At 52.1% G+C, this 18125-nt stretch overlaps 1 protein-coding gene across 2 annotated transcripts; it reads left to right on the forward strand.

The window, feature by feature from the left end:
* The first annotated feature begins 4229 nt into the window (after nucleotides 1-4229).
* SLC39A3 (solute carrier family 39 member 3) lies at nucleotides 4230-14993 on the forward strand. 2 transcript variants are annotated; one of them, XM_053301288.1, is made up of 3 exons: nucleotides 4230-4381; nucleotides 7891-8197; nucleotides 12114-14993. In XM_053301288.1, exons 2-3 carry the CDS (start codon nucleotides 7991-7993, stop codon nucleotides 12834-12836), a joined length of 930 nt encoding a protein of 309 aa, XP_053157263.1. In that variant the 5' UTR covers nucleotides 4230-4381; nucleotides 7891-7990; the 3' UTR covers nucleotides 12837-14993. The 2 variants fall into 2 exon arrangements, with proteins under 2 accessions (XP_053157263.1, XP_053157264.1); XM_053301289.1 differs by lacking the exon at nucleotides 4230-4381 and adding an exon at nucleotides 4389-4505.
* The last annotated feature ends 3132 nt before the right edge of the window (nucleotides 14994-18125 follow it).

An 18125-nucleotide genomic window follows, 5' to 3' on the forward strand; every position in this document is an offset into this window, starting at 1 on the left:
TTGTGACACCAGGAGGACTGTTAGCAAAGGGTGCTGATAGTCAGGCTTTAACAGCCCACCTGGGGAATTAAAATGACCCCGCTCTTTAAATATCCAGCAGAGCAGCCATGGTGCCAGGTGCCATATATTTTGCCCTGTTGAACCACTGGGTAGCCCTGTGCCAACAGCAAAAGGATTCCTGGCCTGGGAGTGTCACAAGGAGGATGGTCACAAGGGGCGAGCCCATCATCTGCCCAACCTCCCATAAAAGGTGCTGTGAGCTCATTCACAGCAACTGGAACATCACTTGGGTAAAGAGGGAGCCCATTGCTGTGTGTGTATGTCCGTGTCCCCTACTCCCTGACTCATCCACACGCACTCCCTCTTCTTCCAGGGTGTGTGTTTGAGTACCCTGTGTGATTAAGTTGCTGCCGCATGTGTGGAGTGAGAGAGTGGGTCACCTGCAAAAGGCAGGATCGGCTCCAGAGGTTCATACTGATGATCTGTGCCCTCTTCCTCCTGTAGGCTACACCTGTCTCCAGCAACCCCTGCCCCTCCTGCCTGGGTCTGCCCAGTAAGGGCCAGGTGCAGTCGTGTCTTTTTCTGTACCAGCTCTTGGTGCAGTCCAAGATGATGGGGGAACCTGTCCCTGTGCCCAGCTTTTCAGGGGGCTTGTCCTGGATGGGAAAGGGGTGTGCGGCCAATGATCTCTGACTCCGCCTCCTCCTCCCCCCACCTCTGCTGTGGGGTCTTGGGCAGCTGCGAGAGGTGCTCCGTCCCACTGAGGGGGGGAAGGTTGGCATCCCCAAGAGGGTAGCGGGCTTCCAAGAAAATATGGGACGGAGTGAGGGGAGGAGGTGGCAGGTGATGTCTTAGGTATGACAGGCTGCCTTGTTAGGAATAGTTGGGTTATCCCAAGGAGGCCGGGAGGCAGGGTGCTGTGGCCGCCACAAGGCAAGGAATATTGGCAAAGGAAGGGGTGGGGGGCCTGAGGAGAGTTGGTCTTCTTCTGTTTTTAAATCTGATCTGTTGGAAACATTTGACACGTTTTCTTTTTTTAAAAAAATGTGGAAAATAAAAACCAAACCTCTTTGACAGAGTTTTGATCCAGTTGACATAGTATACCTGGACTTCCAAAAAGCTTTCGCCAAAGTTCCTCATCAAAGGCTCCTGAGTAAACTTAGCAGTCATGGGGAAAGGGGACAGGTTCATCCGTCAGATCGGTACTCGTTGAAGGACAGGAAACAAAGAGGGCAGGGATAAATGGAGAGTTTTCACAACGGAGGGAAGTAAGAAGTGAGGTCCCCCAGGGATCTGTATTGGGACCGGTGCTCTCTAAATTTATTCATAAATGATCTAGAAGCAGGGGTAAGCAGCGAGGTGGCCAGCTTTGCAGATGATACTAAACTATTTAGGGTAGTGACAGGCTAATCCTCTAGATGAGGAGAGCGGGGCAATCACAACCAGCCCTGCAGCCAGGTCCAACTCTCCCTGAACTCCCTGACAGCCACTACTCCTCACCTTGCCTCCCTGCTCAGTGAAACGAAACTAGCTTCTTTCTGTAGAGGAAAATTCGCTAGTAGCTTTGGGGTTAATTTAGCACATAGCGCTAAAGAGTTCCAATGCCTGCCTGCCTCCTCCAAGCAAAGAGAGAGGCGATCGAACTTCCCAGCTCTGCGCAAGCTGGGTACTAAATGAGAGACCTACATGTGCCCTGATTAAGCATCAGGGCGCATGTGCACCTCTCATTTAGTATCCAGCTTGTGCGGGGCTGGGAAGTTCGATGGCCTCTCTCTTTGCTTGGAGGAGGCAGGCAGGCATTGGAACTCTTTAGCACTGAGATACTGAATATCCAGCATTCACAGTGTTAAGGAGTTGGATCACCTCCATCCCTGTGAGAAGCCTAATAAGGGTGCACGTTGGGGGGGGGGCTTCTTCCTTAGTACCCAGCTTGCACAGGGCAGGGCAGTTTGATCCCCTCTCTTTGCTACAAGGGTGGGGAGGGAGGCGATGAAACTATTTAGCACTATGCACTAAATTAACCCTAAAGCTACTAGGGAATTATCCTCTACAGAAGCACTCCTTTCATTTCATTTCCCTGAGCAGGATGGGGAGTGAGGATTGTGGCTGAGGGAGAGTGTCACTCACCCCCAGCCCTGCATCCTCCTAGCTGTAGGGGAGAGATTGTAAGGAGCCCCAAAAGGATCACTCCAAACTGGGGGAAAGAGCAACAAAATGGCAGAAGTGGTTCACTGTTAGCAAGTGTAAAGTGATGCATATTGGGACAAAAAATCCCAAACTACACACATACGCTGATGGGAGTCTGAGCTGTCCATGACTGAGCAGGAGAGGGGTCTCTGGATCATGGTGGCAGCTCCTTGAAAATGTCAACACACTGTGCGGCAGCTGTGAAAAAGGCCAATTCCATGCCTGGAATCATGAGGAAGGTGAGTGAAAATAAAGCTAATGACATAGTGCCCTTATACAAATCTATGGAGTGACCACATTTGTAGTGCTGTGTACAGTTCTGTTGCTATACCTCGGAAAGGACATTATAGAACTGGAAAAGGTGCAGAAGAGGGCAACCAAGATGATCAGGGGCCTAGAGCACCTTCCTTATGAGGCATATCTGCAACACCTGGAGCTTTTTAGTTTAGAAAAAAAGATTAGTGAAGTGACATGATAGATATTTATACAATTATGCAGGGGGAGGGAGAAATTTTCTTCTTCTTGCAGAACACTAGAACCAGGGATCATCCCATGAAACTGACTGCCAAGAAATTTAGGACTGACAAAAGGGCAGACTGACAATGCACAATTAACCTGTGGAATTCTCTGCCACAAGATGTGGTGATAGCCACCAGCCTGGATGGCGTTAAGAAGGACTTTGCATGGAGGACAAGGCTATCAATGGCTACTCCAGCCTCAGAGGCAAGATGCTTCTAAATACCAGCAGCGGGGGAGAGGGCATGCCCTCACCTCTTGCCTATGGGCTTGCTGGAGGCATCTGATGGGCCCCTGTGGGAAACAGGATGCTGGGCTACGTTGGCTTTGGGCCTGATCCAGCAGGGCTCTCATGTGGGGTTATGCTGAGGTTGTCCTCTTGATCTGCTGCAGGACAACAACCACAGCACTGCAAAGAGCAAGCCAGGGTCCCTCCACCAGAGGTGGAGGTCCCAGCAAAGGCCAAGATGTGGGTGACCATGGGAAGGGACCTGCCTGCTCATGGTTTATAAAATGCCAGCAACTTTACAACTGGTGCATCACAACTGACTGGCGATTTTGCATAGGCTTTGTATGAACCATAATAAGCGTGAGAACCAGGGGTGTAGCTATAATTGAGTGAAAGGGTTCAAAGAACACGGGTCCCCAGCTCCTGAGGGCCCTCCAGCTCCACCCCTCCCTATTTTCTTCATTATCTCCCTCACTCTGGGGGGCCACCAGAAAGAGGGATGAACACGGCCCCCTTTCCCCTAGCTACGCCCCTATTGAGAACATAAGGGCCTTGGTGGATCAGGCCCAATGGTGTTATCCCATTCAATCTGGCACCCTTTCCTCCACACGGCAGCCAGTCTAGGAAACCAATAACCTCTTCCCTGCTGTTAATTTTAAAATAAATACCTTTATTTGTCTAATAGATAGTTTGTTTGCTCTACCACGGCTTTATCCCTTTAAAAGAAAGCCCTGCAGGATCTGAATGGAGTACCATCCTGTCTCATGAAGGTTATGAACCCCTTTCCACCATCAGAGACATTCAGGTAGACTGCCTGTGAGCCCGGAGGCTCCCTTGAAGTATCCTGGCTGTTAGATATCCAAGCCAGCCTCTCTTTAGTGACTGTATCCGGCCCGTGAGCCTTGCTGGGTCAGACCAAGGAGGGGGGGCCCCAGCATCCTCTTTGGAACAGCGGCCAGCCAAATGCTGCCAACCACTCTCTCTGAATGGGAAGGTGTTCCTAGCTCATCCTGTGGCCTCTTGCAGTTTCCCTCGTTCGCGCTTCCCACGGTCTGTCATCGAGACTGAGCTAATTCCCCGCCCTAAGCACCCCTTGCCTTGCACCTCCACCACCTTTCCCTTCCCAAGTTTTCCTCCACCCCTGCACGGTCCCGGAACCTTCCCCGTCGTGGTTTCCGTCCTGAGGAGGTCCCTATTCGGCCCTGCACAACTCCTCTAAGGGCAGCGGACGCCCTTACGCGCTGCGCTTCGAAGCCGGTCTCCCCCAGGGATCACAAGGAGGGGACGGGCGGAGGAGCCAATGAGCGGCGGCGTGTCGTCACCGGCAGCCAACGGACGGTGAAAGACCGACGTCGGGGGCGGGACGGCGCCGTTGCCAAGGTGGGACAGCCGGAAGCTGCAGGAGAGCGAGCGCGAGCGCGGAAGATAGAGGAAGTGGAAGAGGTAAAGGTAAGGAGGAGAGAGGGGTTGTCCTTCTCTGGGGTCTGCGCAGCGTCGGGCACGCAGAGGTTGGGTGGCTGTGGGGGGAGAAAGAACGAACGAACTGTGTGCATGCGTGTGAAGAAAGCATCAAGTAGGTATTCAAGTAGTTCACGTATTTTAGAAGCATGCACTTAAATCACTCGAAACACGCAAATAAATCCGTGCCCTGGGAAGGAATGCCCACGGAGGGGGGCTGATATGAAAGGGCGGACCTGGAAGGGCAGGAGGAGGAGGTAGAGCTGGGGTTCAAATACACCCCACAGCTCATGCTCTTAAAATTCATGACTCAGCATCTTACTCAGAAAGCCTCTAAAAACTGGGAAGGGAGGATATAAGGGGTTCTGGAGGAGGAGGGCAAAGATCTCATACAAAAGAGATTAGATTGGACTTAATCCTGAGTGGTGCCCAGGACCTGGTGCGAGATAGCGGTGGGTATACCACCCACCCTGCTGTCTAACAGTCTCCCTGCTTGAGGTGGGCTCAGATGTGGCGTTGAGGACCCCACAGCTGTTAGTTTTGGAGGACTTTAACATCCATGCTGATGCTGCCTTATCTGGTGCAGCTCGGGACTTCATGTCCTCCATGATGACGGTGGGCTTGTCTCAATTGATTTCTGGTCCCACACATGTGGCAGGCCATACGCTTGATTTGGTTTTTGGGTCAATGCTGGCCAGTGGTGCTCCGTGGATAGTCCAGGAGGCCTCAACGCCGTTATCATGGACGGATCACTATCTGGTGAAGACTGAACTGAGGGTGAACCCACAACACCTCTGCAAGGGTGTGGGACCAGTTAGGATGGTCCGCCCCCAGAGGCTTATGGATCCTGATGGATTCCTGACAGCTCTGGGGGAGTTTCCTGCTGAGAGAGTGGATGATCCTCTTGACTCCCTGGTCTCCATTTGGTCTGAGGGGATGCATCGGGCGATCGACACGGTCGCGCCTAGGCGTCCTCTCCCAACCCGCCGAGCCCAAGCGACTCCCTGGTATACGAGCTTGCTTGTCTGCAAAGCCCCAGCTGGCTAAAACAAGCACATCTACCCAGATTCCATCCCCAGCTTCTCAATGAGATTGGAGGGGAAACAGGCCTACCCAGCTGAGGCTTGGCAGATGATCAAGTTCTCTGCTTCCTACCTTGCTTCTTATAAACACACTACTTAAAATCGGGAGCCCACCTGGCTTCCAAAACTGAGTAGGGTGCTCATTCTCAAGAGGTCAAGATATGTTGGTACACATTACTTCTCAGGACTTTTTTCACTTGTCAGGCATCATTTTTCACTCATCCCGGACTAGATTTCCTGAGCCCTTCTCATTCTGCTCAGTTAGTGATTGGGAGAACAAACCTAGTGTCTGGAAGGGTTTAAAAAAAAACACCACCCAGATACAGTAGTGGAAAATAGTGACACAAGAAGCATGTGATAAGCATTGTCGAGGTGCACACAAACATTTCTTGAGATAGTTGAGAATACTATATTTACTTGAATCCAAGACTAGATTTTTTCCAAGTTAGAAATTAGGGGGTCATCTTAAATTCAGAGTCATCCTTCCTTTTGGGTAAATATAGTATTTCCTCTACTTTTAAGGGAGTAATCTTAAATTCAGAGATGACTTCTATTTGGATAAATACAGTATAAGCAAGAAATGCTACTTGGATCCAAAAGCAAGACAAGAGGAATCTGAGCCGGGCAGGTTTCTGGAAGGGCAAAGGGGTGAGTGTGGGAGGGCAAAATAAGAACAATAAACAACATTCAAGGATACGAAGAGGAGGACAAAAATAGGAGAGGTTATTTATTGGATGGTGACAGTTGTTCAAGTATGACAGGATTTGTTGGCAGAGTTGATGCTCCTGGACTGGGCTCCATTGGGATTGGGAATGACTAGCTCACTGTTCATCTAATCCACAAGCTGGTCCCACAAATTTTGGCCATTGGTACCATCTCAGGGGATGACTGCTCGTAGTCAATTTTGGCAACATCTAATTCCCTAGAAATAGAAAATAGGTGATAGCATCATTGCACATACAACTTGCTCTGTGTTATTTATTTATTATTTATTATTTATTTATTTATTTGATTTATATACCGCCCTTCCAAAATGGCTCAGGAAGGTTTACAATTAAAACAGAAAACATTAAAAACAATTAAAACAGAGATACAAATATAAATACCAATTTAAAACAACTTAAAAAACAATTAAACTATCAAAACAATTAAAACCCTGAAAACCAGGTATTAAAACAATTAAAACTGATTAAAAACCCTGAAAGGCCAGGCCAAACAGATAGGTTTTAAGGGCTCTCAAAGAATCAAGATTACGAATTTCTGCTGGGAGTGCATTCCACAGTCCAGGAGCAGCTACAGAGAAGGCCCGCCTACAGTTATCACCCCTCCTTTATCTCTTCCCCAAATGATTAGGATAAAACTGCAGTCATTTTTGCACAGAGAAAAAGGGTCAGGGTTAGGAGAGCAATGAGCCAATTGTACTCTCTCCATGGAGTAATCTTTGGAAGACATTCCTGCCCATTTCCATTCCTCTGACAGCACTGCGGAAATTTTATAGTCATTTTTGTATTTTTGAAACATTTACAAGCTTTTAAAATACCATTGCAAATTTGACTGCTGCAGGCAATCAAGCTGCTGGGAGCCCGGCAATGCTATTCCTTCTTTTCCATCTCTCTGGGAGGAGAGCTGGTCTTGTGGTAAAGGTACTGTGTGCCGTCGAGTCAGTGTTGACTCCGGGCGACCACAGAGCCCTGTGGTTTTCTTTGGAGGTTACCTGTGCAGTATGAGATGATGCCTTTCAGCATCTTTTATATCGCTGCTGCCCAGTATAGGTACCAGTGGGGATTTGAACCAGCAACCTCTGGCTTGCTAATCAAGTCATTTCCCCACTACATCATTAGGTGGCTTCAGCAAGCATGAATTGTCCCCTTTGCTAAGCAGGTTTGCATCTGAATGGGAGACCACATATGTGAGCACTGTAAGATATTCCCCTCAGGAGATGGAGCTGCTCTGCTAAGAGCATTTGCCTGCTTGCATGGAGAAGCCTCCAAGTTCCCTCCCTGAGAGCATCTCCAAGGCAGGGCTGAGAGAGACTCCTGCTTGCAACCTTGGGAAGCTGCTGCCAATCTGTGTAGACAGTACTGCGCTGGATGGACCAGTGGTCTGACTCAGCATATGGCAGCTTCCTAGGTTCCTATCTCTAGGGTTGTAGACCTTGTCAAAAATCACAATGAGCAGATGGTACCGACCGCCCCAGCCGGCTTGTGCAAGCCCATCACCAGTTGAGGGTGGGATCAGTTTTTCTTTTGGCTGGATTTTGGCATCGCCGTTTGTGTTCACGCATGTTTGGCCACTCTTGGTAAAAGCCTCCTCCTCCTCCTCCTCTTTCCCTCTCCCTGCTGAGGAGGGCCAGAGAGATGTTTTAAGGGAGAATACTGAAACCAATCCTTCCCCTCCTCCCCAATATCTTCTTCCCAGCTCTCTGTGGTTATGGCAGCCAGGTCTCCCACTCCTTTGCTATATCCCAAGAAAGGCCACTGACTAAGAGCCAACCCCAACCTCCTGCCGTGGAGCCAAGATGAAGGTGCTGCTCGCCAAGATCCTCTGCTTGGTGGGGGTGTTCCTGCTGATGCTGGGGGGAGCCCTCCTGCCCGTGAGGATTATCCAGGCTGACCACGAGAAGGCCCACCGCTCCAAGCGAGTGATTTCCCTCTGCAACTCCTTCGGAGGCGGCGTCTTCTTAGCCACCTGCTTTAACGCTCTCCTTCCTGCAGTGCGAGAAAAGGTAGGTTGCAGGTGGGGGCACATCTGGTTGCGAGGGCTCTGGTCCTTAAGGGAAGCGCTAAAGAGTTTCCCCTAAGGTGCAGGAAAGTAGGTGCAAGGCGAGCTCCCCTTCTCAGATATCAGTGTTGGGTACAGAAAGAAAATCCACTTACTTCAAGTAGAGCGTTCCAAGCACGTTTGGAAGTCCTGCCCACGGCGAGAATCTGGCCTGTCAGCCACCCGGTTCCTGCCTGCAGTCTTCACACTTACAGGCCTCATCTGAAGAAGCAAATGCCATAAGCGTGATTGCACCCATTTCCATGATCCATGGGTGGAAGGGTGACTGAATGGTTAGATCAGTGGCTCCCAACTTGGCTTCCTCCAGATGCTGCTGAACTACAACTCCCAGCATGCCCAGCTACAATTTATTATGAAGTTGTAGTTCAGCAACATCTGGAGGGACCCAGGTTGGGAGCCACTGGGTTAAGTTCTTGCTGCAGGTGGGACTTCGAGACCTGCTTGGAATGGCCTGCTCGTGTAGAGCCACGTATCCTTTTTTCTTTTGCTGAATGACTGAATAGGACTTTTCATTTTCTTTACATCAGGATCCTAAGTGGGCCAGTCATGTATCTCTCAGCCTAACCTACCTCACAGCGTTGTTGTGAGGATAAAGAAAATCAAGATAACCTCTGAGATCCTTGGAGGAAGAGCGGGATATAAATGTGACAATAAATAAGTGGGTCCGGTTCTGGTCAGTGCCTAGATGAGAGACCCTCTGGGAACCCCATAAATGCTTCCTTAATGTCCTTTATAAAAGAAAAGCAGGTTATAAATGCAATTTAAATAGTAAATGCTCTGGCAATACGGGCAGCAAAAGAAAGAAAGAAGCTATTCTTTTCAGCCCGTATTGTGTCGGCAGGTTCACATCCAGTTGTTCAGGGTTGTGAGAGGGCTAGTAAGTGCCCCTCCTCCCTTGAATCAGAATTTGGAACCATCTGTTACCCGCTGTGATGTGTTTAATGATTTTTTGTGTGGATAAAATCTCTCCTATGTGGGGTGACTTGGATTTAGACCCCACAATTACTGCAGTGTCTGAAATGGAGGTGTCCAGCGACTCCTCTTATGTGGTCAGGCTGGATCAGTTCCAGTTTGTGACTCCTGAGGATGTGGACAAGGTGCTTGGAGCAATGCAACCCACCACCTGTCCTCTTGACCCTCGCCCGGCGTGGCTAATACTGTCTGGCAGGGAGGTTGTTGTAGAAGGCCTAGTAGAGATCGCAAATGCTTCTCTGAGGGAGGTCAGGATGCCACCTTGCCTTAAGAAGGCAATTACTAGACTGCTTCTGGAGAAGCCTGTCTTGGATTCCTCGGAGTTGAGCAACTACAGGCCTGTCTCCAACCTTCCGAGGTTGGGCAAGATCATTGAGAGGGTGGTGGCCTCCCAACTCCAGACAATCTTGGATGAAACTGATTATCTAGACCCATTTCAGACCAGCTTTCGGATGGGCCATGGGGTGGAGACTGCCTTGGTCAGCCTGATGGATGATCTCCAATTAGGAATTGACAGAGGAAGTGTGACTCTGTTTGTCCTTTTGGACCTCTCGGCGGCTTTTGATACTGTTGGCCATAGTATCCTTCTGGAGCATCTGATGGGGTTGGGGGTGGGAGGCACTGCTTTGTAGTGGCTCCACTCTTATCTCTCAGGCAGATTCCAGATGGTGTCCCTCGGGGACTGTTGTTCTTCAAAAACTGAACTTCGGTATGGTGTTCCTCGGGGCTCCATATTGTCTCTGATGTTGTTTAACACCTACATGAAACCGCTGGGAGAGATCATCAGGGGATTTGGTGCAGGGTGTTATCAATATGCTGATGACACCCAAATCTTTTTCTCCATGTCAACATCATCAGGAGAAGACATAACTTCCCTTAATGCCTGCCTGGAGGCAGTAATGGGCAGGATGAGGGATAACTGAAGCTGAATCCAGATAAGACGGAGGTACTTATTGTGCAGGGTCGGAATTCAGGAGACGATTTTGATCTGCCAGTTCTGGATGGGGTCACATTCCCCCCGAAGGAACAGGTATGCAGTCTTGGCATGCTTCTGGACACAAACCTCTCCCTGGTGTCCCAGGTTGAGGCAGTAGCCAGAAGTGCCTTTTTTCAGGTTCAGCTGATACGCCAGCTGCGTCCATTTCTTGAGAAAAACCTCAGAACTGTAGTACATCTGCTGGTCATCTCCAGACTTGACTACTGCAATGTACTCTATGTGGGGCTGCCTTTGTACGTAGTCTGGAAACTGCAGTTGGTCCAGAATGTGGCAGCCAGGTTGGTCTTTGGGTCATCTTGGAGAGACCATATCACTCCTATCTTAAAAGATCGACACTGGTTGCCGATAAGTTTCCAGGCAAAGTACAAGATTTTGGTTATCTATATATTTAATTCGCTTAGCCGGCATGCGTGTCCTCCTGGATTTGATGGCGGAACTCTCGCAACAGGTTGCGAGAGCTCCGGCCTTGGGCGAGACTTGGAGAGAAAAAATGGAGGCAGGGGCGGTGAGATCGGCTGCAAAACGGCCAGGGGAGGTGGCGGTGGGACAGCCTGGCCCGTCCCAGGTGAGGAGGTGCCAGTGGCCTGGCCTGGCCACCGGGAGCAGGAGGCAGCGACGGGATGGCCAGGCGAGGAGAGAGGAGGAGAGCTGGCAAGGGGGCGGGGAAGCAAGTGGGGCTGGGGCAGCCTGTGGCGAGCATGGGGAAGTGGGGAGGGGGAAAGTGAGTAGGGCAGGGGGAAGGGGAGGGGGAAAGAGAGGGGAGGGGCAGGAGGGATGGGGGGCAAGAGAGAGGAGGGATGGGGGGGCAGCTGGCCCCAAAGAGCGCACAGATGCTCTCTGCGGGTCGGCTAGTAATCTATAAAACCCTAAACAGCTTGGGCCCAGGGTATTTAAGAGAACGCCTTCTTCACTATGAACCACACCGCCCATTGAGATCATCTGGAGAGGTTCATCTGCAGTTGCCACTGGCTCGTCTGGTGGCTACTCAGGGACGGGCCTTCTCCGTTGCTGCCCCGAGGCTTTGGAACACACTTCCTGCTGGAATAGGAGCCTCCCCATCTCTTACAACTTTAAAGAAGGCAGCCATTGCATCTCCTCTAGGCAAAACATACCATTTCCCCTAGGTCTTGAATTTCTGCCTGAAGCTTCTCCACAAGGCACGGCACTTCCCCAAAATGCCACTTACTGTTGTAACTAGAAAGAGAATTGTCACGGGGCTAAGGGACTTTCTGGGGAGGTGACCGTAGCTCCGAGGTAGTGCCTCCATCGTGCACACAGAAGGTCGCAGGTTCAGTCCCTGCTGACTCCACCTAGGGCTGGGAGGACAGTCTTGAAGGAGAACAGCATTGAGCTAGATGGGCTAAGGCTCTGACCTAGCAGGCTCCCTACGTTCAGGCGTGCCTCATAATGTTTTTAACGTCCAGTGGATGCAGAGAGCTCATGAGAGCCAGAAACGTTGCATTTTAGAAGCAGTGGCTATTTTTCCATCCACCCCAAGGACAGATTTCCTAGCAGCAACTCTTTCTAGACCTCTCTTCAAGAAGGAGAGCTTGCCTTGCAGTAGCGAGCATGAACTGCCCCCTTGGCTAAGCAGGGTCCACCTTAGTTTGCATTTGGATGGGAGACTACATGTGAGTGCTGTAAGGTCTTCCCCTGAGGGGACGGGGCTGTAGCTCAGTGGAAGAGCATCTGCTAGAAAGGAGGTTCCAGGTTCGCTCCCTGGCAACATCTCTGGGTTGAGCTGGGGGAGACTTGGAGAGCTGCTGCCGGTCAGTGTAGACAAGACAATCCTGAGCTAGATGGACCAAGGGCCTGGCTCAAGTAGTCAACAGCTTCCAGTGTGGCTGTGCCCTGATCCTGGTGCCTCCTTCCGTCTTTTCCCCCCTTCCAGCTCCAAGTAGTTCTGAAGCTGGGTAACGTCAGCACGAACTACCCCCTGGCCGAGACCATCATGCTGATGGGCTTCTTCATGACCGTCTTTGTGGAGCAGCTGGTCCTGACGTTCCGGAAGGAGAAGCCCCCCTTCATCGACCTGGAGACGTTCAACGCCGGCTCGGATGCTGGCAGCGACTCGGAGTACGAGAGCCCCTTCATCGAGCACTCCTGGGGCCGCAGCCAGCACGGCCACAGCCACGCCTTGAGCGTCCAGGAGCTGTCGCGCTCCAACCCCTTGCGCCTCTTCAGCCTGGTCTTCGCCCTGTCCGCCCACTCCATCTTCGAGGGCCTGGCCCTGGGCCTGCAGGAAGAGGGGGACCGGGTGATGAGCCTCTTCCTGGGCGTGGCCATCCACGAGACGCTGGTGGCGGTGGCCCTGGGCATCAGCATGGCCAGGGCCGGGCTGACCACTCGGGAGGCCGCCAAGCTGGCCGTCACCGTCAGCCTGATGATCCCCCTGGGCATCGGGATCGGCATGGGGATCGAGCGCGCGCACAACGTCGCCAGCAGCGTGGCCTCGGTGCTCCTGCAGGGCATCGCGGCTGGCACCTTCCTCTTCGTCACCTTCTTCGAGATCCTGGCCAGGGAGCTGGAGGACAAGAGTGACCGGCTCCTCAAGGTCCTCTTCCTGGTCTTGGGCTACACAGTCCTTGCAGGGCTCGTCTTCGTCAAGTGGTAGAGCAGCCCGGCGGCCTCCGTTTCCTCACCACACCCGGACGGGACCCCTTTCCAAAGGATGCCAAAGCCAGACTCCGGGGGAGCAGGGAGCAGAAGGGAAGCTGATGCACAGGAGGAGGTGCCGTCTGGCCGTGCGTGCAGCATCTCGTCCTCCGGGCGCCTGCTGCCGGTTGGAACCGGTTGCTGGAAGAGGGTGATCGCATGCTCAGCTCCTGAAGCCCTCAGGGAGATCCTCATAGCCATGCTGACTTCATTGGGATTTGTGATCCCCATATTCGGGGGGGGGGGGCGGGGATAGATACCTATTTATAAGCCCGGCAAGAGGGACTAATCGGTTTTAAGGCTGCACGCTAGTTTGGTGATTCTCTGTCCCCTCCCAGGTAGCCAAAGGGATCTGGCGCTTTGTGTTGAGAATTCAAATGTCCTTGAATCCCTGTCTGTGACTCCTGCCTCTTCCCCAGCAAAGCTCTCGTTAACAGGCAACCAATCAAGTGTGGCTGTTCACAGTCACTGCTGTTTAATGAAAGGAAGGCGAGAGCTCTTTCATCCCCCCCCCCCCCCGCATCCATGTTGACTGCATTTTCATGTTGTTTTTTAATGAAGTCTGTGGGGACGTTGTTGCTTCCTCCTTCAGACTCGACATCCTGCTAAGTTTTCCTCCGTAGCTTGGCTGTGTGCAGTTTTCCAGTTACCCGGTTTAGCTGGTGTGTCGAGGTGCCTCTAGCATGAGGAGACTTTTTTGTTTTGGGATCGGTGGCTGGTCCTTGGAGGACCCCACAAGCTGTTTCAAAAGAAAAGAAAAATGCCAAGAGGTGGTGCTCTTACGGCCGCCCCCTTCCTTATGCCAAGAAGAGATTCCGGATCTTGATTACCAACCTTGGCTGGTTGCCTTCTCGAGCCCACGACGGGCTGCTTCCCCAGGCTCGCTCTGAGGCTGCGGGTGGGTTAGCCAGAAATCACCGTCTCCTCCCAAGCTGACTGGGCTTTGAAGTTCAGGCATCGCCTTTCTGGAGGTCAGATGGAGACCTCACACACGCGGCACCCTGCAAACATCCCTGCGGACTTTCTTCATTAGACTGCTCCAAAATATCGACTACCCTTTCCTCTGCGTGGGGGTATGTGAGAGGCAGGGGGCGGGAACAGGGGCATGGGAAGGCTGACCGTGGCCATGGGATGGGATGGGTGGGTGCCACACCCCTCTGCCCATTGACAGGCAGCATGCCACCCCCCCGCCCGGCACACTACCCTGTGCCGGCGTCACTGCATTGGCGGGCTGAGGCAGGGGGTGTTGCCTGCGCTGGGCTTCTATGCACTGCCCAGCCAGCTAGCCAAGGATGCACTGGCTAGCTGAATGGGCCACAGGCAGGAACCGGGTGGGTGCAGCAGCAGTGGGGAGGGCAGGTGCACCCAACTTCCACCCATGGCGGCAAGGAGGTGCCTCGGGGGAAGGAAAGGGGTGCCTTGATGGCCCCTGTGCCCCACCCTTGCGGCCCAGGGACCTATGTCCCTCTTGCTCAGCAGTGACTACGCCACTAGGTGGGCATGTGAGCATGTGGGACGTCTCCGTCGCCCTCTGAAATCTCCAGCTCCGCACACATCCAGGGGGGCACCGTCCTTTTCAGCTGGCATGGCAAGGCAGGGGACAGCTGCTTTCTACCCACAGCCCTCCGCAGGCCGGCAGTGCAGCAGTCGCTGGTTTTGACCAGCCTCCGCTCTTTGTTGACGCAGACCCTGCCAGGAAGCGTATGGAAGGCAGGCTGCAGAGCGGCTCCCCCCGCAGCTGCTGGAATCTGCACCATCTGGCCATGACCATTTTCTCGCTCCCGGAGCTTCTAATTGCTATGGGAAGCCTGAGATAAAACTCAGGTTTTGTTGGAGGGAGGGAAGAGGGGTGTGTGTGTGTGTGTGTGTGTGTGTGTGTGTGTGTGTGTGTGTGTGTGTAGAAGGTGGCAACAGATTGTAACACAAATCAGCCAAACTGAACAACCTGAGTTTTAAATGTTGGCAGCAAGTAGCCACACTGTGTGTGTGTGTGTGTGTGTGTGTGTGTGTGTGTGTGTATTTATTTATTTATATTTTATTCTGCCTAGCTGCCACACTACTATGAGATGCAGAAGTAGAGTGATACCTATAATTAAAGTACTTTCAGTAGCACAAACTTCCAGGTTTCCTATTTGGAAAAAGAGGCATCTGGAGCACGGAGGTGGAATGAGCATTTGAGTGTTCCCTCTTTCTAGTGGAAATTATTGGAAGGAGGCCACTCTGTATTTGCCTGTAATGGCAAAGTCGGCGGGGGGGGGGGGATGACATTTCGAGGGGAGAACTGGCCGGCAGAGATGCTTCTCTGCCCCACCTCTCAGTGGGGCACTTTCCTCTGGTTAAACACCTAGCTGGGGGGGATTGTCATGCAAGGAAAGAGTTAAGCATGCCCACCCACCCACGATTGCTTTCCTTCATAAGTCTCTTCCCCCCCCCCCCCCCCGTTTCCCAGCTCAATGCGTAGGTTTGGCAGGAGGTGGCAGTTCTTGGGTCAGAGAATTGGGGGAAACCTGAGCGATAGAATGCAGGAGCCTAAATCTTGCTAGGTGCAGAGTTTGGTGTGACTTGTAAGCTTGCACAGTCTTTACACTACTGTTTGGTCCCATGCAGTGATGCTTTCTCTGTCTCTGTGGGGTCAGCCCAGCTGCCAACATGCTGCCACACAAGCTTCCTCTCTGGTTTTTCTGTCCTGAAGGCCACACTCCAGATGCACAGTGCATTCTCTCCCTTTGTTTGGGGTGGGGGGTGGGAATACTCTGCTGTGGCAACCTTTCCCTGCTCTCTGGCCACTGCTTTCTAAAGTGGAGCTCCTCTCCTGCCCTCCCGGTGGAATTTCTTGAAGGAGGATTTGGTGGGCCAGTCTGCCTGCTCAGCTGCAGGGAGATGCACAGTCCTCAAGAGTGCCAGCTCTCGGAAGGCACCTGCTTCTTGGATGCTGTGTGTGTGCGTGCATCTGCCCCCACCCCCGACTTGCTCATGTTGAGAACTTTGAAGGGGCAGGCATCTTTTGAAGTGGGCAAGAGAAACTTCCCCTCCAAACATCCCCTGCCCCAATATTCCATAAAAGTGCAATGGGGAAGGATGAGCTATAGGGCTGAGATAGATTTTGGGATGGCAGGGCCTCCTCTCCGCCTCTCAAGCGATGGAGGTTTTTAAGGCCCCTCTGCTGCCCAGCCTTACTCTGTGCTGCTGATTCTTTTGATCTTGCAGGGGAACACCTGTGAATCTGCCTGGAGCGGAGCAATTCTGGGTAGCCTGTACCAGCCCCCCGTCAAACCACCTCCAGCTGGCCGGCTTAGCCCAGACGACAGCCTGAAGAGCTCCATCTTGGGAGGAGGGAACACCTATGATTTGGGGGCTGCTTTTTCTCTCCATCATGTCCCAGACCAGGAATGGCTAACCTCTGGCTCTCCAACTGTGGCTGGACTACAACTCCCATCATCCGTTGCTGCCGTTGTGGTGGGGGTGATGGGAGTTGTAGTCCAACCACAACTCAAGAACTGCAGGTCAGCCACCTCTGCCCTAGCAGATCTTATTGTCACATTGAGGATGGGCCACTGGATGGGCAACCCTCACCCCCGGCATTTCAACCACCCAGCCAACCTACAGTTGCTCACGCTGGACTTATGGGAGAGGAGGGGAGGTCTTCCTTGCCCCCTCTCCCTCACCTCCCTCCTTAACCATCCTGCAGCCCCTCCTTAGCCATCATATCCCCTTTACAGCCTTTCTGCCTTGCATGTTCTGCTTGTCCTTCTCTCATGTCCAGCATTTCCACCTTCCCCTGTTTCTTCAGATACAACCCCCCATGCAACTCCTTGAGTGACGCTACCCTTTTATCACAGTCTGGAACCACCTCAGGTCAGAACCGTGGCTGCCTATGGGCTGGAACAGGAGTGGGCTTGCATCCAGACCCCTATGGAGGACAGCAGTGGGTCACCCCTTCAGCAGAAGGGCTGCAGGCGGAGGCCGCATCTCTCTCTGCGTCTTGCTGCTTCTCCCAAAGACCTGCTCACGTGGGCAGGCTGTGCTATGTCAGCCCAGGCGGGCCGTGCCACAATTGCATGAACAACTCCTGGCCTGTGCCAGCAGATGTTCATGCAGTTACGTTGCTTGGATTAGAACTTTCTTGGCGCCTTCCGAGGGGACCTCCTATTGCCTCCCCCGCACACACACAAATAAACGGGGTGCAGTTATTAGCCCACTTCTCCCCAGCCCATCCTGGACCAGCTGAATTATCGATTGCCTCCTGGAAGAGACCCATTGCAAGTGTGGGAAGATTTGCCTCCTCCTTTGTGGAAGGTCGACTTGCTGACTTCTCTCTTAGTGACTGGGGTGGGAGGGCAGGGGGTGTCTTTGTGTTTCTCCTTTTCATTCCCTGAGCTGGGAGTAGGAACTCCCAAACACGCTTCTGACTTTAGGTGGTTCCAGATGGTGATAAAAGGGTAGCCTCACTCAAGGGACATGTCCTCTACACACAGAGCTTGTGGGTGCCTGTGCCTGTCACTTCTGGATTCTAAGCGGGTCCCACATCCTTCACTTTAGCATGGGAGACTGCCTCTGTGGGTCACTGCATTCCAGTGTGGGGAGTCAGACACTTTTGACACACACTTAGTTCCGAGGGATTTAAGGTCATCTCTGTTGTGCTGGAAATAGCCGGCATTTTACTCTGGTATTTAAATAAAACTCCTTTTCAAAATAATCCTCCTGTTGATTTGTGTTGGTTACAGGGAAGGAATGTTGCAGATATGGGGATGGGGATGGGCATCTACTTTGCATGCAGAAGGTTCTGAGTTCAATTTCTGGCAACATCTCCAGGCAATGTTTCCTCAAAAAGGGATTTCCAGATGTCAACTACAACTCCCAGAATCCCCAGCTGCAATGGCTTTTGCTTGGGAATTATGTGAGTTGTCATCAACAACGTCTGAGAATCCCTGTTAGAGAAACACTGTCTCCAGGTATTGATGGGAGAGGCTCCTAAGTGAAGACTTGGAGAGCTGCTGCCAGTCAGTGTAGACCAGGGCTACTCAGCTTTGGTCCTCCTGCAGATGTTTGTCTACAACCCAGAATCCCTGGCTATTGGCCACTGTGGGAGTTGTAGTCCAAAAACAGCTGGGGGGGCTGGTGTATTATTATTACTATTATTACATTTATATTCCGCTCTTCCTCCAAGGAGCCCAGAGCGGTGTACTACATACTTGAGTTTCTCTTTCACAACAACCCTGTGAAATAGGTTAGGCTGAGAGAGAAGTGA

The sequence above is a fragment of the Hemicordylus capensis genome, chromosome 2, assembly GCF_027244095.1.
Source record: "Hemicordylus capensis ecotype Gifberg chromosome 2, rHemCap1.1.pri, whole genome shotgun sequence".
NCBI classification, from domain to species: Eukaryota; Metazoa; Chordata; class Lepidosauria; order Squamata; family Cordylidae; genus Hemicordylus; species Hemicordylus capensis.

Excerpts from the sequence above, each read along its gene's own strand:
- SLC39A3 (XM_053301288.1), top strand. The coding sequence starts at position 7,991 with ATGAAGGTGCTGCTCGCCAAGATCCTCTGCTTGGTGGGGGTGTTCCTG. Across the intron at positions 8,198-12,113 it reads TTCCTGCAGTGCGAGAAAAG|CTCCAAGTAGTTCTGAAGCT; the intron begins GTAGGTTGCAGG and ends CCCCCCTTCCAG.